General features: G+C 41.6%; 1 protein-coding gene across 8 annotated transcripts in view; it reads left to right on the forward strand.

Moving 5' to 3' along the window:
- The window catches only part of MYL10 (myosin light chain 10), a 62,078-nt gene that overhangs the window by 29,909 nt on the left and 9,887 nt on the right, over nt 1-22,282 (forward strand). For 2 of the 8 annotated variants that reach the window (XM_062614947.1, XM_062614949.1), the window contains 2 exons: nt 18,123-18,209; nt 20,931-21,006. In XM_062614947.1, coding sequence (XP_062470931.1) covers nt 18,174-18,209; nt 20,931-21,006 — 112 coding nt within the window. In that variant the 5' untranslated portion in view covers nt 18,123-18,173. Of the gene's footprint in view, nt 1-7,917; nt 8,842-9,130; nt 9,323-10,161; nt 10,312-13,921; nt 14,201-18,122; nt 18,210-20,930; nt 21,007-22,282 lie in introns of those variants that run through there. The other 6 variants (XM_062614945.1, XM_062614946.1, XM_062614942.1 and 3 more) reach the window with 6 other exon arrangements.

Below are 22,282 nucleotides of genomic sequence, written 5' to 3' on the forward strand. Positions count from 1 at the left end.
TGGCACACCAGAGAAGTTACTCATGCATACCTTTGTCAGCATGAAAATAATCCCCCTCACCCTTCCTGTCTTCCTTCTCTTCCTTTTCTGTCAGCTCTAGATCTGGGAAACAGCATGAAAAGGGATCCTCATAAACAGCACGATCATCCTGCCCTGCAGTCCTTGCAGGACACCAGTAGGGAAAGAAGAAAAAGAGTTACTCACGTTTTGGCTGGAAGGATTAGTGACCTTCACCTGTGGGGAAGTCAGGACTGTCTAGGAAATGAAAGAACAGTGAAAAGGCAGAGATTTAAAGAAAGCTAGAGATAGACCCCAGGATTTTAAGGTAAACCGTTACCCCAGCTCATGTTCTGGTTGATCAGCATTAAAATGGACAGTTCAGGGCCAATTGGACAGTTCCAGGAGAATGGCAGGGGAAGGCTGAAAAAAATACCCACCATGTTCACACCTCTGCTAGAATTATTAGAGCTTATATTTCAAGACAATAAATCCTGTCACACAACTCTACAGAAATAGAGAAAATCATCAAAATAAAACTCAAAGTGAAAGATGTACTTTGTTGAATGGACTAGACTGGAATATTTGCCTTCAGTGCTGGTTTTAAGACCTTGTTATGTTCCTAGTGCCTCACAGGGTTTAACTCACCATATAATTCTTCATGGAGGAATCAGGAAAGTATTAACTGTAAGACTTGAAATGAAGGCAACCATGCCAATGCCTGCCACTTTAGTGAATAGAAATTCATTCTGCTACTTCAGGAGTTCTTGGCTGAATTAATGCATAGGGCATAATAATAGCCATGCTGAGAGTGAAATATTCCCTCTCTCATTAGAAACCACTTCTGTTCTTGTTGAGCTGTATCCTCCTACCTTCATCTGCTCTGGGTTCTATCCAACATTATTTACAATAATTGTATCCACCTTCGCTGTTGGAATTCTCAAAGGAATTGTGGCTAAGAGGGATAAAAGACGTCTGCACACTCAGTGGCTTTTTCCTCAAACAAATCAGGAAGTCAAGGATGGTTTACAAAGAGAAAGAGCTACTTGAAGATCTCTGGGGTGGTTTTTTTTAGCCTCTTAACATTGCAGGACACCTAGACATCCTATCTTACCTATGAGAAACTTAAACTGTGCTTTCTGTCAAGTAGATAAGTGAATTGATTAAAACCCCCCTCTGAATATCCAAGAGCTCCTACTGAAATCTCAGGATACATAACACATTTCTTGACCTAAAGGCTGGAGTAGGGTAGCATAGGAGTAATCTACTTGCAGTTTGTCTTCAGGGAGCCCTTATCTTCCAAGGTGTGTCAGGTTACTGGTAAGAAGTAGGCAAACTGTCCAGGACTAAGCTGTAAGGGTGATGACTGGATTTGCTAAAGTTACTTCTCTCTGCACCTCTATTAGCCTTGAATATTTGTGTATTTCCTTACACAAAACATTTATAAATACTATAAGTGGATCTCAGAATGACATGTAGCTGATGCCTTCTTGCACATGAGCTGTTTTCATGTCACACTGACAAATGCCAAATGTAAATGGCCTCTGTTCACCAACCCACACCCGCCCACTCTACATGAGTTTCTGCACAGCTCACAACTACAATGGCTAAATAAGTGAAGAGGACTTGATCATATAGAAACACGTTAAAGAACATCTGAAAATAGGGTCTGAACAGACTGTACATCTACCTGCCTCACTGAAGTAGGTGCTCAGTAGGGAAGAGTGGCTTAATGAGGTTAATTCCCCTCTGCCTGGCATATTTGAGAGAAAGCTTAGGCTGGAAGTTCACAGCAGAAACCTTCCTGAGGGACTTTGGTTTCTTCTGTGCTCTCTCTGACTGACACATACGTGTGAACTATGAGTCCTGAATGGCACCCTTATGTCTGAAATTGAACACTGGGAATTCTGAGGATTACCATGATTTTTTCCTCCTAATGCAGCATGAGTTCAATGCCTGTCACTGGTGAGGGAACATTACTGGCTCCCCAGAAGAAAATTAAATTAATAGAAAAAGAGGCTATTCCTTAATTCCATTTTTTTTAGGAGCTTGTTAAGTTTTTTGGCTTGCTGTTGAAGGTCAAGGAAGCCCTACCTCTGCAGTCACTACTACTGCTATCATTATTAATGCCATTTGTTCATGGAGGTTAGGCTGAGGGCTGACTAGGAGCCACAATTTGTAATGATAAGTGTCTTCCAGTTTAGATGCCTGGTGTTTTTCCTTTCCCTATGGACTTTTTCCTCACAGCTTTGCTCTGTACTTTTCCAGTGAGGTGGTGCATGATGTCCACCTGCAGTTATGCTGAGAAGTATCACGGAAGTGCCTGATCCAAGTTCATTCTGAGCATAGCTGGTATGTTTATTTTCACCCCTTTGTAGTAACCTGGCTTGAACTGACATTACAGCTGCCTGACTTTCAGTGGAAGAGGTGAACCAACAGCAGTTCTCTCCTGGGAGCAGCTTTCATGCCTGCAGAGGGTACAACAGTCTGTAGAGCAGCATCAACATGTACATATTCTGACCTGCAACTAACTAGCAAAGAGGGTACCATGAGCAGTTGCTATTCTTCCTTTCAGGAGAGATTCGGGCTGCTAGAAGCCTTTGTCTTGACTTGTTCTGAAGGGTACAGTGTGGGTCCAGTTTGTTTCTTACACAAGTTCAACTCTCTGTGCATTCAGAGCATTTCAGTTTTGTCTGTTCTTATGGATTGATATCTGACTTTGTGCTTTAGGGAGTATCTTTGTATGGCCAAGATGCTGGGTTCATGGCCCAGATTTCTTTCCTTGATTTTTAAAGCAAAAAGCTCAAGTTAAAGACATTTCCTTCACAGACAAGGAAGGAAGATTGGTACCTCAGGGAGTAATTTAATCCACCTGAGATGCAATTCTTACAGTTTATTATTATTTCTCAAACTTTGTGTCCTCTAAAACATGTCTTTTGGGGTGTTGAGTCATGCTTTTGGGATACTTGTATGGAGTATATTGGAATATGACAATACCTCTGAATGTGACATTTGCATTTCCTCCTGTTTGAGTGACTGTACTGTGGATTTTCAAACTACCATGGGATTTTGTGTTGCATTTCTGAGTACATTGGGGTTGGCTCACATGCATACATAACTAATGTCTGTGTTTTGAAGTGCCAGGAATGTAAAATGGGTTAGATAGCTAACTGAGTTGAACAGCAGGTCGAGACATGTCACAACAGTATAATTCATCCAACAGAATGAGGATAGCTTGGGGGGTCCTAAGTTAAAAGAACTTGATTAGTCTCAGCTCAGAGTAAAGATTACCACAGACTGGTAAAGACAGGAACAAAGACATTCAAACATGGCTTAGGGTCCTTATTCTGTAAGGTTCTATCCACAGACACCAGAATGTCTAAGAACTCAGCCCCAGATGAGTCAATCTGAAGATTCAAGTTGTTTAACCATCATTGTGAATGTGTCTGCTTGCTTTCAGGAGGTTGGTACTTGGGGTGCTCAGCTTGTCTCACAGGTGTCCACTACCTGAGTGTCAGGATGGGTCCCACCCTTACGTCCTATGCTGGCAGGATGTGCTGTCACGTGCTATGAGAACTAACTGGGCCTTCACTGTCAGCACAATCCACCCTCCTGCATGTGCAGCTCCTGGACTACAGTGGAACCACAGTTTCAGCATTATGGAGTAGATGACCTTCAAAGGTCCTTTCCAACCCAAAGCATGCTATAATTCTATGAGTGCTACAAAGGAAAATCTACATTGAGCCAGATTCTGCTCTCAGCCACATGATGGTCAATGCCAGATAATGCCACTCTCTCCAAGAGGTGACAGTGGATTTATGCCATTGTTTTGAGGTCAGAACATGGCAACTTTTTTATGTGCTGGGCTTCTTTTCATAATGTTAAGCCAAGTTCATGAGTGTGAGTTTTCTTTAGTACAAACAGGAGAGTTTGTTACTATGCCATGTGATGATTCTCCCACAATGATCTTTTAGAAAAGTGCCAAAGGATTGAAATAGGAACTTGTGACATTTACAAAGAGTTGTTAAAAGCCTTTGTGGTTCCTAGCTTTTACAGCTACCGGGCTGGTGGAATACATCCCTATTACCACGTCCTACATTCAACTTCTACAAAGCGGTGCCAAGCTACTATACTCATAATTTCCAAAATGACTCTTCCAGCTAGCATTTTCCACTGCACTTATACTCTTGAATTGCCCCTCATTTGGCAGTCCTTTTTCTAGCGCTCCTATGGATGGTGTAGCCTAAAACCTGTGCTGTACTCTGAGGTAGTATCACCAGCTATCTTCTGTTCCCTTGTGTGTTGTAACCTGCAATGGAACGTAAGTGGCTCTAAACCTCACTATGATGTGGTCCAACATTTTCTGGTATTCATCTGCAGTTAAACCACAGATACCTAGCATGAATTTAGCCACTGGGTCAATATTCAGACATTATTTTCTGTAAACCAAGTGGGCTTTTGCTATGCTGGATTTTTGACAGAGAAGGTAGAACTGTATATTTTAGCATATCCTGATATAGTTAGATTGTAGATTCAGAGTTCCAGTTGTTTATCCTGAATTTTTAGGAAGATCCATGCCATCCATATTCCAAACATTTTCAGAAATTATGCATGTATGTGTATACAAACAGAAATTACTAATGCATCAGATTAATTTAGAAAGGTAGATTTTTGTCCTAACAGAAGAAGACTGAATAGACCTCACCAAAAGCTAAAGAAAAGATGGAAGCATTCAGGCAAAATCTCTGACAATGAGAACCATTTGTCAAGTGATGGGCTGGTTGATCCACTCTTTGAAAGTTTGAAGTGAAGATGTCCTGCCTTTCTGTGAAGCTGCTTGGCCAGAATGTTAGCAGATGTCTAATCCTCACCTGCTTTCCTAGAGCTTTTTAGGTGTTCTCCAGCCTCTCTCAGTTCCTGGCTTGTGCTTTGTTAAACCTGAACTTCTCAGCAGCGTATCTTGCTGCCAGAAAGAATGGGCATTGTCAGCAGAAACTAATTATTTCCTCATCACATTTTATCTTGCCACAAAAATGTTGTGATCTGTCCCATTGTTTCCAGTGCTCCCAAATCATTCATGTACAGCTGACACCTCCTGCGTGGCCAGCAGTGTGGAGGATATGCTAAACTGCAGGCCTGAGAAAGGGCGGAACAGTGAGGTCAAGTCCATTAACCAAACTTGCCCAAAGTCAATGGGTGCTGAATTCTGTCACTGGGAATGCCATGGCTTGAGTTGGCTTGGCCACCTTAGCAGCATGAGATAATAGTAACAATAACAATAATGTCTAAAAACATGTTCTAGCCAACCAGAAGACCTGGGCTTCGTACAGCAACTGGTAAAATGCTATGGCCTGTGTTAGCGGAAGGTAGCTAAAGATGTTTCTTCGATTGTGTCATCTGTAAAACACCAGTGGAAATTACCGTAGATTTCATTTTAATTCATCAGCTTGATTATTTTGGTTACTGTTGGATCTTCTGTTTTGGTTCTGCTGGATGGAGAACTAGGAAGAGCTGTTCATAGGGATTCATAACATCACCAGAACATTCTATCTTCATTATTACTGTTTGAGGTTTTCACAAGTAAGGCTGATACCTGCTTTTTCCACTGAGGATAGTGAAGTAGCCATTACACTGTAAAGTAGTTAAAGTAGCCATTTCTACTTTACACTGGGCAGTGTAAAGTAGCCAGGGGGAAAAATGAAGAATGAAAGCAAAAGGCTGGGATTTTGCTGCCTTGCATTCTAGCCATGCCTATAATGGACTTCCCAGTGGGCCTGTCCTTCTGTTCTCTATGGAACAGGGAAGCAGAAACAGTGTGTTTCACCTTGTGGATATATGTTGGGAAGACAGGCTCAGCCTTGGGTTTGAAACACACATATACCGCGGTAATTAGAACAATACAAAAGCAAATAAAAACAGGAAGAGGAAAAGTACCTAACCCACAAAAGGATTTAGTTGATGTGCAGCAAATGAGATACGGGACCACAGATTACGTGGTGAAGTTAAGAGAAATATTGAACAACTGCTTTGCTACACAGTTCTATGAAGTGAAATGACATCCTGCAGGAAAAATAGTACAGGCTCATTTTCTACCCAAGAGGGCAGAGCTAAGGTTACAGGGACTATAACAGCGTTGTCATTTCCTTACTCCCAGGAGCTGCATTTTCCAACTTGATGGCTTTCCTAATGTAATTGCATTTTATGTGATGATTTTTTAGAGCCTGATTCTTGCTAAAGTAAATCAGGAGGAACCCCAGCAAAGCCAACAAAGAGATCTCAGTGAAATAATGATGGGAGGCACTGTTGAATCAGGCATGCTCAGTCCATAACCTTCTCCAAATTCTCTAACAAATGCCTCATGCTGGAATAGCAAGTAGGTACCAGATGAAAACACAAAACAATGACAACAGTGCATTTTTCAGTAGCCACATCATGTTATGTCATTGACGTCAGGTTGAGTTATATTAGTCTGCTTTTCATTATGTTGTGTTATGCCTTTTGACATAATGCAACACAGTGTAAGTAACATAAAGTGACCTCCAAGTATAAAAAGGGACACAGTTTTTGGCAGATTAGATAGTGGCTGTGAATTCTCAGAGAGGGAGGGGTAAGTCAGAGCAAGAAAGAGGTTTGTATTCAGTGTCCTGAACAACAAATGCACAGAACTTAATTAACAGTTACAACAGCCCTGGCTGTTTCCAACTAGGTGTATGTACCTCCACTCAACAGAGAGAGAAGATTCTCAGTGGGATTTGCATACTTTAATATGTTTGAAGTTCTGCAGAGGTATCTGTAATAGCTCTGTCATTTCTGTACCTGAACTGTTGGAGCTCCATTTACAGTGAATGTAAGACTAACTTTCCTGAGACTTGCTTTGTTGCCAGGCTCCAAAATACAGCAGTCAGACCAGGCTTAACCAAGGGTCTGAGCAGTACTGTCTAACCTGCCCTCTGGATGAAGAATTTAATCAGCTGTTAAAAAAACTACTGCAGGGGGAAAGGGAATCATCATGGCTCTGAAAAAAAGGGGAGCTCCTCATTAAGGTGATTAAGGAGAAGTGGGTGGTTCAAGGGAAGTTGCTGGTTTTCTCTGGAGGGCTTGAAATCCACCTCACCTTGGTAGTTCTTACTGGTGGCTTTGTTAGCACAACCTGGCATTCTCACTGTAGTGAGACCTGCTTGAGAGGCATTGTCTATACTCCTGATCCATGGTTTGACATGGGTTAGTGGTGGCCTTGGCAGTGCTGGGGAATGGTTGGACTTGATGATCTTAAAGGTCTTTCCCAACCTAGTAGATTCTATGATTCTATGCATTTTCTTTATCATTTCTCCATTTACAAATGTAGTATGAATTAATATCTACTTAATTTCCAGGCATGCACCATTTCTTTAAGATGTGTATGAGATGCTGCCCTTGTTTGTTAAGCTGTTAGGTAACAGAGAATTAGCAGTTACTTCTTCTGAGCAGTGTGCAATAAAGCAGCTCTGCTCTCCATCCTGCAAAGAGATCTGTGCAATCAGACCCCTGTGACACTGACATCCACAGTGCTCTGCATGACTGCAGAGATCTACCTTTAAGTATCATTTTGCAGCATCAGAGAGTCCAGAATTAAACATGAAGTGTCCTGACAGTATTGTTAAGTTCATAAAGAAAGCTGTTAGCCTATACTTGATAAGCTCATAAGGAAAGCTGTTACCCTTTGCAGGACAGCAGACCTTGCTTATGGCCAGACAAGACAGAGTCTCAACCCTGGAAAATCTCACTCTGATTTGGACCTCAGGAGACTTATTGTTATTATTTTCTTTACTAATAAATCATTATATTGTCTTCTTCACAGCACAGAGATTTCAAATAAACCTGTCCCTGGGACACTGATGCTCTGAACGAGTGTCCTGTTCCGTTGAGTCATGTGGGAGGAAAACACAAAGCAGTTGAAAGATCCAATAGGGGTAGCAGAAAGGGCCCTGGAGGCAGACTTAAGTTTGGTATTTAATATTTCAGGTAAAATATTCACTTAGCATCAATTATCTTGTTGGGTTCTTCTTTTTTTTTTTCCAAATGAAATTGCCTCTGAATCAGCCACTCTCTAATTACCACACTGAATGATTGAAATTTTTAGGGCAATTAAATTCAAGCCTTTCTTTTTCAGTCCTTATGTTATCCCCCCCTTTTCTCCCTCCCCTCTCCAGTCTGGAGCCTTTCTATAATTTGGAGGCAGTTGCAGAAGCAAGCAGGCCTTTAAAGCCAAGATGTATGTCTCCCTTAATTCCTCTGTGGATTTGTTTTATAGACTAAGCAGAGAGGGTTCTGGTCTCTCAGGACACGTGCGTTACAAACACACAGTGTTGTGTGGGTTTTATCCTAACATGTCGTGTCATTTAAAAACATCTTTGAAGAAGTCATTTAGTATAGAAATTTTGTGAAAAGACAAAGATCAAGGTAAAAAGTACATGCACTATGGAAAATGCCTGCAAAACTAAGGAGCAGATTGATGATAATAATGATGATTGATGAGATATTAGATAAGAGAAAACAAACTCCCAAAGAAACAGTACAAAGCATCTGTTAACAGAGCTGTTAGGATAATGGCTGGATGAAAACACAAGTATTCTTCCAAAAAAGGACACAAAATTCAGAGGGTGGAATCCTGGGCCCAGTGAACTCAGTGACAAAGCTGCTGCTCATTTGGCTGTCTTGTCAGGATTAGAGCCCTGATCTTGCAAAACAAGTAACTGTATTCTTAAATGTAAGTATGAGAGCTATTACCTTAATTTCAGTGGGACTGTAAAAGTCAAGTGGATGCCTAACAGCTTGGTTGAATCAGGATTTAACCCAGGGAACCTGGTAAGTCTTTATCACAATGAACCTTTGAAACTATGTAAGATTTACCTTGAAATCCTGACTTTGAGGTTTCCAGATGACCAAATTCAATCTAGTATATACAAACCTGGCTCTGCTCTCCAGCAGGCACATGGACTGAGAGATTTATTGTTATGCTGTGCTACACTAGATATTGGTATAATGTCACTGAAACAGATGGACACTAGGCCGACTTCCAACTTGTATCCACAACAATTTCACTAAAGCCAGGTGAATTGTATTATGCTTATTTATTACTTAATTATCCCTGTAGGTGTTTGAGGTACTTTGTAACAGCTGAAACAGTCCTTGCCCTGCAGAGCATGCACTCAAATCTAAGATTAGAGATGACAGCACTGCAAGGGGCTGGACCTGGAGGGAGAACAAGGTCCTTGTTCAGCTGCATACTTCAATGTATGTCTGTCTCAACGTTCAGTTGGTTGGTGAAGCACTTTTGTGACTCAAGGTTAGTGTTACTGATGAAGGACAAGTATTTCAGATGCTAGTGTACGTATGTTCCTGAAATACCTGTTGTTGCTGCTGGTTTAAATGGGTGTCCTTGTATAGATACTGTAACAGATACAGAGTAGACCTTTAGGAAATCTGATGTAATGTCATGGAATTATGCCATTCTGTACTAGGTTAATGTTTTGGCCCATTGCGATAATGCCAAACATGATTTATGAATCAATGGAATGTGTAGGTATTAATGTCCATGAGCATTCCTCAGGAGACATAGCCCTTGTGGTTCCTATGTTGCCTCCTGTTTTCTTCTGCTCTCAACACCATATTCATTGCTATTCTTTTTTTGTGCTTAAAGTCCATGACTCTCCATCAATTTGCAGTAGTTTGAGATCTGACCCCTGGACTTCAGGATGTGTGATAGACTCAGGGAAAACAGACTTGACTTGAGATACTTAACTGCCATCTGTAGAACAGTGCTTTTACCCATGGCTCCCCATTATAGCTGCACCGAGGCAGGACCTCAGGCATTGTTCTGGAGCTCTGAATGCAGGCACCAGGCTCTGGAGTGATCTCAGTGTCCCGAATTTATCGCTGCTTTCCTCTGCAGTTTTTCAAGGCGGGTGTTTCTCTTTCTGCTGTTTCAGGATGCCATGTCCACTTGAAATCTCTTTAGTGCATGCCTCTGTTCATTATTTAGAAGTACGCAGGAAAGCCCCTTCAGCTCTAGCTTACTGTGAGTGCTGTACAATTGTATGCCTACTCTACTCATCTGCTGCATTATTCCTGTGTAGGCTAAAGCCCTGTACGGAACAGGTGCTTGGAATGGTATTGGGATTCAATTACTGCACTTTTCCAACCTTACATCTATTGTCTAAACTTGGAGCAGGCATATTTTTATTCCTTGATGACACTATATAAAGAGACAACTGGCATTGTGTTTGCTGGCTGACTAGTTGGCAGAGAAGGGGTGGAAGGCACAGCAGCACTATGGTAGGTTTTATTCTTTCCCATGTCTGTCTGTTGATCTCTCTATTTCTTTCTGACTCTAACAAGTCAAACAGAGCAGTAATGACCACACCAGACTCCGTATAATCTCCTACTTAGGAGATTTTATTCACATCTAGAATGTTTATATATGTATTATATATATACATTATATATATATAAACATATATATATACACACATTATATATATATTCACATCTAGAATGAAGATCTATGTCAAAGAGCAAGCTGTGAACTTCCAAGGACTTTTCTGCATATGATTAACAAATGAGTAAGGTAGGAACATAGATATATTTGCTGAGAGAAGAGCTCCTGCATCTCTTTCCAAGACTAATACCATTGGGCAGCAATGACTGGTGTGCAATTAGTGCTGAGGTCTACTATGGTGTGATGGGGAGTGAGGGAAAGGGGTATCTGTGTAACTGTTGCTCTTGAGGCTGCGGGGAGAAATAGGAAGTAATGCAGAAATTTGTGTCTTGTCCCTGCCCTGCTCACTGCTGGCTTTTAGCTCTGGACTCCAACAGCCACACCTGCACCAAAGGTGTGCATGATGTGATTCCAAGGAGCAAAGAACTGCCTAGGGAGCGGTGTGGGCAGATTGGGCTTTATCTTTGTCTTCTGCAAATTCAGAGGAATGACAACAACAATATTAAAACCAAAAGCTGGTTATTTTCTCTTTCCTTGTGTTTCTCCTTTTTGCAGGTCCTTTTCAGGCTGTCTTAAAGTAATACTGCCCAGTGGCTCCCTGTGGCTATGGAATATTTGAATCTGGAAAATACCGGAGAGGGAATTGTGTATGAAAAGCGTTCTCAAAACTTAGTTCGAACCTGATCCCATTTAAGCAGGTGATGAATGGGATCCAAGTGTTGTTCTGAGCAGGATAAAACCACTTTCAAAGCAGTTTCTAAAATCCACGACAAAACCAGGTTCCAGTTTCAGTCAGTGCAAGCCCAGTGTCAGTGGTTTCACACTGAGTGCACAAGTCGCTAGCCACTATTTCAGGACTGAGCAGTGCCTTGTACTTACTGTGCCTCTTCGGTTGTGAATTTACAGGTTTCCCTTTAATCAGCTTCACTGAAGTTGAATCCAGCCCTTTTGTGGGGTGGGGGGCAAGTGCTGGGGCTCAGGTTTTCTTTTTCCCCTCTTCTTTAGAACGTTATTTACCAGTTTTCTTCCCACCTATTTAGTTCAATGACACACCACAGTGCTTGATGTTTGAAGGTAGTTCAGGACATTCTGTGGTGAAATTGCTGAAGTGAGGAGATGTGAAAATATAGTGACAGACTAGTCTGGCTCCTTGCTCCTTGTTCAACCGATAATTCTCTGTGGTGGCTCTTTTCATTGTGCCTTTTGTTTTGGGAAAATATCTTCTGAGGTACCTTCCTATACAGGGACACATGAAACGGATTTAAAATGGGAAGAGAAAAATAGCCTTAATGAAAGAAAGCTGAAGAATATCTTTACATAAGGAAGTGATCATTTTTTATTAATCAGAGGGAAATGTATATGTAATTATGCTAGATGAACTCTGTGGGGAGGTTTTTTTTCTCTCTTTATGATGTCTTAAGGGATTTATAAATATTACAGAGGTTTTATAGCATCATAATATTTCAGATGTGCAGTAAAGCTACTTTCAAAGGATTAGTGCAGACAAAGCAGCATAGTAAAAAATAATTACAAGTCAGGCAGTGCTACTAGGCTCTGACATCCAGGGCTGATGAGAGCGAGAGAGGCAGGGTTCAGGGAGATAATTTCTCTAACAAGAGCAGACCACACAAGTGCTGTGGAATGGAGTTCTGAGAACTGTCTGCAGCTCTCTGTTAATTCCAGGGCATTTCAGTGAAGTTGGGTCTGTGATGTCTCCCTGTGTGCTCTGTGCTGATGGAGAGAATGGAGGGAAGAAGAGAGGCGGGAGGAAGGAAAAGGAAGCCTTTTTCTTATTCCCAAAACATTCCCTGTTTATTCAATTTGAGTGACACCTTGTAGCAAATTCTGTGTGCTGAGGGGAGCTGCACACCCAAAAATAGATTGCATTCTGATCAAATGTGTTTGCAGGCTGCTTAACTGTCTGGAATGTACCACCTGTACTGAAGCAAGCACTGACCTCAGTGGAGCAGTGATGATTTCACCCGCTGAAAATGTGGTGTGTTTGTGTATGCATCTGCACATGCGTGTGTGTGTACATATGTGTGTGTGAGCACAGAGGGCTCTGTATGTAGAGAGGGACCGTTCATCTGTTTATGTGAAGGAGGAAGACATATATATGCCAGAGAAGAAAATGTGTTGGGTGGGGAAAGCAGCTGGTGAATTTTGGGTCATAGAGGTTGAGCAGTCTGTGACTGGAGAGGTTATCTGCTGTTCCAAGATGAGTGTGGGGAGATAATGCATTCCCTGTGTATATCTGAGCAGGAGAAAAAGGGAGACTGGTATTGGGAAGGGATTTTATGTGGGGCAAAGGAGAATGCTTGAGTGTATGGGAGTGTGAAGCAGGGAAGATGCAGTCCAACAGATTTTTGTATCTGGCAGGGATCAAAGGTGTGTGTGCCTGTGTGGGAATGTGGGAGGCTGGGGCTACATATAAAATGGAGTGAGGATGAGAAGGGAGGAATCTGTTTGTGAGTGCAGAGTAGGTAATAAAAAGGTCTTCTGTTTCTCAGTTCTGATAATGTGGGGTTTTATTTGAATGATCTGAGGCTTCTGCCTGTTTGAAATGCAAATTGTGCCCTTACAGCAGTTTATGTTGCTTACTCCTCTAGACTGTTCCCTCAAAGGCATGCACTTGGGTTGGCCTTATGCTACTCACCTGCCATCAAAAAGATCCAAACCACACTAAAAACAGTGGCTTGTCCATGGCTGGGATCTTTGGTGCAGATGCAGGGTAAATTATCTCAGCAGAACAAGCTTGTGAGACATTCATCAACAAAAATCCTGTCCAGTGCTGCACAAATCCGTTGGAGAGGCCTGAGGTGGAGGTTTTGGTTCAGAAGCTGGATTCGATGATAACAAAAATTCAAAGACAGGAAATGTCAGCACTGAGATCCCAGAGTGGATGGAAAACAAGGAAAGAGTGTGATGGATGAAAAAGTAAGAGTAACTCAGAGTTAACATCATACTGTGGATCACAGTAGGGGCCAGAATCTGAGCAAGATGATGGATGATTCTGTCTTTCCTGTAGTCATGGACATAGTCGCAGAGGAAGGAAGTATAAAATGTGAAATAGTGCAATTTAAAGCTGGTAGTATCTTATGTCTAGTTTGCTCTGGGCTGAATACAGAAGGGTACAAGACAACCGAATCGGGCTCTTAATAATGTACTCTGCTGTTTTGTCTCTGAAGGACTCTCTCCCAGGAGACCTGCTCCTCCATTGGTGCCTCCTCTGGTAACACAATCACTTGCTGAGTGGGGAAGTGTTTCTGCTTGTCTTTTAACTCTGGCTGTCAGGAGCATCAAACTGTGTCTCCTTTAGTTAAGAGTATTTTCTGAGTGGTTTCTCTCAGGTTAGGTCCAAACAGGGAACTGACCTCCCCAAACTAAACCAAAACTGTGGCTTCTGGCAGAGTGCTGCCCGTTTTGCCTGGTGCCCATGGGGACATTCTAGCTCTGCAGAAAATGCTAAGTAGAGGTTGATTACTTCGTACTTACTGAAGGGGGGAGTGTGCACCTGAGCAGTCAGTGTGGAGTAGTGCCAGTTATGGATCAGTACCTTTGCTTATCTTGCAGGAACCTGCCTGTTTTACCACACTTTCCTCGGCTGTCTGAAAAATTCATTGAGGGATTAAGGTGATAAAGTTCTGCAATAATCCAGTGTCACTTCCTTTGTCTCTCTGGTGTCATGAACCTGTTCTAGCAGCAGCCTTTTATGAATTTACCAAGGTAAATAATGCCTCATGTTCTGAATGAGAACCAAGTATTTTCAGCTCCTTCTTCCTTTGCATACGGAGATACAAACTGATTCCCTGCCCCCTTTGCTTTTAGGTCACCCTGAAATAAGAGATTTCCTCACTCTGATTCACTTAAGCATACACTCCCCTCTTCAACATATAAAAGATGAATCCCTATATCCAGAGAGGCAAAGGCAGTGCACACACATTGTTCCTGCCTGCCTGTGTCACTGCACTATTCCTGTTCTCTCTGGCTCCCTGACACTGCCTGAGAGGAGAAATATAAGGAACCTCAGTGAGGGAGACTCGGCCCAAAGCAAATGCCTGCTTCAACAGAGTTTTCTTGGGACCAGATTTTAGCATTGCTCCATTTTTTCATTTAAATCTTCTAAAACAAACCAAAACCAACAACATAAAAAGCCTTTAAAATCGAGGCTAATTGAGAGAGTGCTAACACCAGTGAGACAAATGAGTGATATGCGTAAGCCTGTGGTTTCTCTTCTAAAGTGAAGTGTTGTTTTCTTCACAATGGGGTGATTAATACACTCAGGCAGGAATATTAATAGGCTTGTTCAGTTGTTGCAACATTCTTCCCACTGCTGTGCTATTGAGGCCTCGGAATCCAAGCCCAGGGGACCCTCAGCTCTTCAGTTTCTCATCTGGCACGTTTTGTATGTCAGTCTCAAAGCACATGTTGCAAAGACAGAGCAGCTATCTTTGCAAAGTGCAGCTCGGTACACTTTGCATTTTACAAAAGGGGAAAACAAGGCAGACAGAAGTGATGTGTCAGTCACACACTCCTCTGTAGGTCACCTACTAAATCCTTGACAGCTTAGAAACCATATGGTTGCTCGATTCTGTATTGCTCTTTTTACAATACCATTCTTTCAGAAGGATACTCCAGAGTCAGAATCCTGATTCTGGTCACTAAAAGATTCTGTAGTGTTTGAAGTCATCAGCGAGAGCAGCACAGACCTATTTCTATTCTCTTAGAGCTGCCGTTTGCTTTGACTTGCCCACCAGAAAGACAGTGACAATGTGCTGTATTCTGTTTCTGCTCCGCCTACTTATTTCTCAGCCTTCCTCTTCATAGTGCCTGCCTCCCACAACTCATGCAAAATCAAGGTGCAGTTTCTTTCTGTGATTATGAATTTCCCAGCCCTTCAGAGCAGATAAATTATGTTCCCAATACTGTGTATGCAAAAAACAAAGAGACTGATAATCCAAGATGCTCTCTATGTTTGATGCCAGAAGACTTAGCTTAATACTGGTGATGGAAAGCCATTTCCATTCAACAGCTCTTCCCCTGTGAAATGTAGTGGTGGTCTCAGTCCCATTCCACACATGAGCAGATCATAAATTGGATCCACACCCAGAGCTTCAGCAGAAAAACTAAAGGTAGATTGAGCAACATGGGCATGGATCTCCTTTATCATCCCTGGAGATAACAAACCAGAGAGTAACACTGGACAAGTATTGTGCTAGGATGGATTTCTCCTAGTACAGGCATGGACTCTGGATAACTAGTTTTCAGTCTTTTTTGCCTTGATAGGACTTCACTAATGTAAAGAAACTTTTGGATATTTTTGTGTTGCCGGTCTGTTTCTAATAGATACTGAGCCACAACTTTTAGGTTTATCTGATCCTTTCTTACAGCTATAATCCTTGCTTAAAGCCATACAGCAGAGAGAATCCATTAAACTGAGACATAATGGAAGTATATTGCCAGTGTTCGGCATTTAGAGTTAATAAAACTTGGAGCTGGAGCTCACTGTCCTTCATTGTGGTCCTGGCTTAAAAAGGTGCAGATTGTTAACATGGGGAATATTTACCCTCCTGGATATGGGTGCAGTACTTGGTCACAGCAGAGCAGAGCATCAGAATGGTAAAGGCCATTTTGTCTTCATGAAGAACAGCTACACAAGCACAAGAGAACCAGTTCTACTACCCCATCTGCAAACGTGCAGCCAGCCTTGTGCCCTGTGGTCAGTTCCCCAGACAGTTTGCAATACATTCCACTGGGTAACATCTGCTTTCTTTTTACCTTGGGGAACAAATACATGTAAATACGTAGGATTGTCCTTTATATTTCCATTCAATCTGAAAGTGTTGAAAACCTCCACCAGGCACCTCACGTTACATGGAAGATTGCCCATTACTGCTCAAAATAACACTTATTTCATGTGTAGGAGGAGAAGAGAATATGTTTATTCCAAAATCAATATTTCTACATTCATTAAACATTCCACTTCTTCACTTTCTTTTCCATGCCTGTAGTGGCATTCTGTCCTGATTTTTATCCTCACTACAAAGACATTTTTCTTTCAATTTCCATTCCTATTTCCAGATTTTAGTGCTTTGCACTAGCTAATGGGAGCTTGACAGGTCTGGAGTGTGGGGATGGGGGTAAGTGTCTACCATAGACCTCATTTGCAAGCTGGGATCTAAACCAGGGTGGCTGCATGTGGAGATCTGCCTGGCAGATTAAATTGATCAGACAATGTATACTTCAAACAGAGTCTAGTGGGAATATTTCCTTGAGCTGTTCTGCTCCTCAGGATGTTTGAAATCAGGATTGAATTTGAACTTCCATGGGCTTTTTTACTTTGATGAAAGGAGACAGTAGAAGTTGCCTTCTGTTTCATGCAGAGTAGCCCAAACTAAGTAAGACTAATTTTCCATGACATGAGAACAAGGTGGGACTATGATGATGGAGTTTAAAAGCAAAAATGATAAAGAAAAAAGCAGTCTGTCTGGAAGACAACTCAAAAGGCGAGGTAGGTCATTATCCTGCCCCAAGTCAGGATAATGCTGTGGTTAAAACATTTCTGTAATCCTTAGGCATCACAGATCTTATTTACTGCAGAACAAGAACTGTATTGTCTTAGGCAAGCTGGTTGGGCCCTTATTCAAAGATACGTAATGAAGTCTCGTTCTAACTGATTTTTAGTGAGCATTAGATTCTTAGATATCATTGTAGCTCTTTCCCCAAACTTTCTGTCTCAGTCTTCAGACTAATAATAGTGATAAAAGCAGTCCAGCCCTTCTATTTAAGATGACTATCTTGAATATTAAAATTATATGGGCTAGTAAGGCAATGTAACGTAGTATCGTAGGTTGGTGCAAGAATATAGATTATTCTCCAAATAGAGAAGGCTCCTACATAGGAAGAATCTGTTCAGTCAGTGGTGGTCCAGACAGAGCAGGCTTCTGAATGTTTCTGTGTGAGTAGGAAATGATGTAATTTCCCTTTATAGCTCCTGAACTGAGTCTTCATGCAAGGCCTCATTTTGTGCCTCAATGCCTATCCCAGCATAGGCACTGGGAAGAAGGAATACCTGCAGCCACTTACCTGAATTGCTTATATTTCTGGAGAAGAGCAGGTTGGGAATTTTAGCTCACATCTCCAAGTGAGACTGTAAGCTTGTATCACTCCTCCTCTAGTACAGAGCTCTGAAAAGCCACTGCAGAAGGGGCAGTAATCTCCTGCATCAAATGGTCTGGCATAGGTGATTCTATCCAAGGAACAGGCAGTTCCCTGGGGAAAGAAGCAGTGGACCAGCTGTGATATTCAGAGAGTCACGCTTTGGGTCCCTTGCCTTTTTTAGGGCAGCACAGTGACAAGCTGTCCTTGTTTATCTGAGCTGCCAGCTTCCAGGCCAGAGCAAGGGAATGACAAAAAGCTTCAGAGATTCGTCTGTTACTAAAGCAGCATTTTTTATCCCATATGTATATATTTATATATATACACATACACATATATATATAGGATTGAATTAAAAAGCTTGTCATAATGAAACACAATCCTCTTGTATTACTTGACAGTATTTTCCTTCTGTTAAAGATGGAATTCATTTTCATGGGTGTTTAACAGATAAAGTAATATGTATTTGATCTTCTTATATATGTTACAGGCTCCAAAAAAGGCAAAGAAGAAGATAGAAGGTGGTTCCAATGTATTCTCTATGTTTGAACAAACCCAGATCCAGGAGTTCAAAGAGGTTGGTCACTATTCTGCTGTTCTCTGTAGTCTCCTGTCATCACTAATGAGTAACATAGGTTTTGTTTGTAATCCTTATTCAGTTCTCCATCTGCTTTAATAGAACACACAGTTGTTTTCTGAATCATCTCTGTGGTTTTGGCTGGTATATCGTTTTCCTTGTGTGTTTGTTTGTTCTTTCCTTCATTCTTTCTTTCATTCTTTCTTTCCTTCCGTCTGTCTCTCCCTCGCTCTCCTGTCTCAAGCTCCAGACTTACTTGAAAAGCCCCCAAGGCCCTTCCCCAAAATCAAGTAAAACTATCATCTCATCCACTGTAGCCCTGATTCAGGAAAGCACTTGAGCGCATGTTTAAAGTTAAGTTTAAGCAGTGTTTTCAATAAGAATAGTCTTCAGTTCACAAGTATTATCCTGAATAGAGGTGCCTTATTGAACCAGGGCATTAATTAGTGCACTGTTCCACAATAGCAACAGAAAATATTCTTCTGTGCCCTTCTAATAATGCCCACAAACTAGAAAGAAAAATACCAAGAAGCCCTCAGCCAAGTTTTCCCATAAAACCAATGAAACAAAACAACATGTTGAGATTCACTAAGTAAGCATATTTAAGCTCCCAAAGAATTTGGTATTACCATGCATCTTTGACCTTTGAGGAGGTAAATCTAATGGGCTGGCATAAAAGCTGAAGGATATTAGAGACATAATTTGGTGAGTTTATGCTCTTTTTCTGTGTGGACATTCAGAATGCCTGTGAGGCCAGCACATTTTGCATTGGTTTGGCAGTTTAAAATATGAATTTTTTCTCTATTTTTGCTAACTTACACCTCCAAAGCAATTTCCAGTGTGATAAACAGCTACTGTTTCATTTTATTCATGTGGCTTTCAACTTGACTTTTTGTGAAGATTCCCACCAGTAAAGCTCAGTAGTGAATGAGACTAAAAACGCATGCAAAGGATTGTGAACATGGCCCAGGTAAATTAATTGAAACCTCTTCTCCACAGTTAATGGGAGCATTAACTTCTCCCACTTCTTTTCCATATCCTATGGACCCCAGTTGTATTTTCTCCAAGGTCTGCTGCTTGTGAACTGGTCAGAATACTATACTGGATCTGCTTTAAGTAAGATATTACCTTAATATCATTTCTGGGAGAATGGTGGCAGAATAATAGCAAAAGCATAAGGCAGGGAAGCTGTCCAGAGAAAACCAAGACCATGTTGTGTCTAAAACCAGCATAACTGGGACAAGGATTTCTGAAAAGCTGGTTTTGATCAGAACATTTTTATCTAGAGATTTCAACCAGAAGAAGTTTCAGCATTGCTGTGACTACGTTATTTTAAGTTCACCCATTACAACACATACCTAACACTTTTCCTGCCTTCTGTGAGCTTGCTGGGCTCTGCTTTGCTCTTTATATTTTCTTCTGGTTTGCATCCAAATTGTGGGGATCACCACTCAAAGCAAGCTTCCCCGCCAAGAGGAAGGAAAGCAGCTCTAAAGAGTTGGGCTTAGGTTTTTATAAGGTGATGGTTTGGCAGGTAAATGAAGGGTTATGAACATGCATGCTGCAAGTAACCACATGGGCAAACCAGAATGCGAGCAGTGGGGCTTTGTAAGAAACTGGAGGTAAAACTACTTGAAGATATGTTGATATAATATGGTCATGGAAAGAAGTGCACCCTGTAGAGCAATAAAACTCTGCAAGTTCCTGCTGCAGTGGGCTGGCTGTATTCTCAGGAGAACATTGTCTTTCATACTAATGCTGGAATCAGAATAATTCCTGGTCATTGTAAAGATACACTCTCATATTGATGTGTATGTCAGACAGATAACCAGCTTCAGAGACAGGCCTGCTTCTACTAATACTCCCCATAGTACAACCAAGGGGATTTCAGGTCATTAAAATCTTTCAAAATCAATGAAACGTTAAAAGTGTGATGGCAGGGAATAGACAGACATGCAAATAGGTAAATAGATAGCTAGGCAGTTAGCTGGCTTAGTAAATAATGGGTATAGCACAGAAATCCTGTGTTGGCTGAAAATGGAGAGCTAACTGTGTTTTTTCTCTCAGAAGTTAATTTTTTCCTGACCAGAAGTATTTAAGGTCAGCACATCAAGGTCAGCCGGAGCACAGTGGACAGTCTGAAGGATACAATTTATTGGGAAGGGAAACAAACTTGGAATAAACAATATTGTGAAACCTACATTTCTCTGTACTTTTGAAAATCCAGCTATCTCTGTGTGATGGATCATTTTAAGGCCCACAAGAACTGACTGTAGCTTGATACCAGAGAGATATCTACAGTAATTAAATGTTTTACAGACTGTGAGAGCTGCACAAAGGAATGAGGAATGGGAAAGGTACAAAACACACAGAGTAAACTGACTAAATCCTCCCTAACTAAAGCCTCCCTAATTCAAGCTTTATGGGTTAAGGCCTGAATGGCTGAAGCTGCCAGCATTGGCTTCAGCCCAACTACACACTGCACTGAACATTAATTTAGTAAGAAGAACTTTGGGTGGGTTGAATTAAGCCCCTTGCCAAGCTACAGCAATGTGTTGAAAGTGAGGAAAGTGCAATGATGTGGCATGATGTGGATGCAGCAAAGGAAGTGATTCTTTTTCACAGCATAAATAGAATACCCCCCTGGACTGGTATTTGGGACTGTAGCATTGTCCGCTGCAACATAGCAATGTCAGTAAATATTCCTTTTTCTTCCAACAGGCTTTTACCATCATGGACCAGAACAGGGATGGCTTTATTGACAAAGCAGACTTGAGAGACACATTCGCTGCGCTAGGTAAACTGGTAGTAAGAATTCAGTACTTAAAAGAAACACAGTTTAAATTACAAGCACAGAAGAAAAGTTTGTCTTAGAATTACACTGGGAAAGTAATGAGATAACACAGGAGGCAAAAGGAAAACTGTTCAATTTGATTTTCCTCCTTTATGGTAGTTGCTATTTGACTACATAGCTCCAGCTGGAAAGTCTCCCAAGCAGCCTCTTTCAGAAGCAAAGTGAAGGTCTTCCTGGGACTCTCTGCTGGGTGCAGCAGAGCTGTGCAGCTCCAAAGGCACACCCCCTGCAGCTATGTCATACAAAGCCCACCCAAGCACGGGTCCATGCCAGGCATTTCTGATTTGCCTCTGAATCCAGGCTTCACAAACTACACCTTTTTCATGTAGGAGCCATGCAATATCTACCAATTAACATTGTTGTCATGGACTAGCTGCCCCTCTGCCCACACGAAAGTAGAAAGACTTCATGTGAGGTTCTGTGCTGTCGGGCTTTTATGTGAAGTGGAATGTGCATGTCATGAGATTAGGTATTGTCCGCTCCATGCACATCACAATCCTGATAATATCAAGCAGATGAAAGCAAATCTTCCCAAGGAAAGGAAAAATCAAAATTCTCAGGATCCCAAACCTGGAGTTGTATCCTTGTTGCAGCATTTGAGGCTTGAGCAGTGATGTAGGCATTTGGACTTTTGCCATCTGGATCCTATTAAAAAGAGTTTGATAAGAATCTTTAGAGCTCCCTGGGGTGGAGTCAGACACCAGCAGAATCACTGCAAAGAGCAGAAGCTCCTGAACTCTTTATTGTGACAACGAAGTTTGCAAACTTTGGCCTGTAGCTACTGTTACCCTGAAATATTTACTTCTTAAGGCCAAGTTCTGCTTTCTTTCCTGTTCAGTGAAGTCTTTCAATGCCTATAAAGTACCGTCACAGCAAATTGCCACTCAGTTTGAGTAGAGCTGCCAGGGGCTAAGTTCTCATCAGTAGGACTGTGCAAGGATAGGGAAGAGATGGGACTGTGCAAGGATGGGAAAGGGACAGGACTGCACAAGGGTGAGGAAAGGATCCAACTACTCAACTCGTCCATCTGCTCTCTACTCTTAATATATAGGAGGGCAAAATCTGAGACCTTGGACTCGCTTCAGTCACTTTGAACTCTGTTATAGTAATATCAGTGGGGCCTGTATTTCACCTGAGGTAAAAAAAAAACCACCCAAAAATGCAAACCAGTTTATTTGGAAGTGCCCCTTCTTTCGTCCACTGCTGGCCATGTCTGTAT

The sequence above is a fragment of the Pezoporus occidentalis genome, unplaced genomic scaffold (assembly GCF_034315485.1).
Source record: "Pezoporus occidentalis ecotype Australia unplaced genomic scaffold, CSIRO_AGI_Poc_V1 ctg179, whole genome shotgun sequence".
Lineage (NCBI taxonomy): Eukaryota > Metazoa > Chordata > Aves > Psittaciformes > Psittacidae > Pezoporus > Pezoporus occidentalis.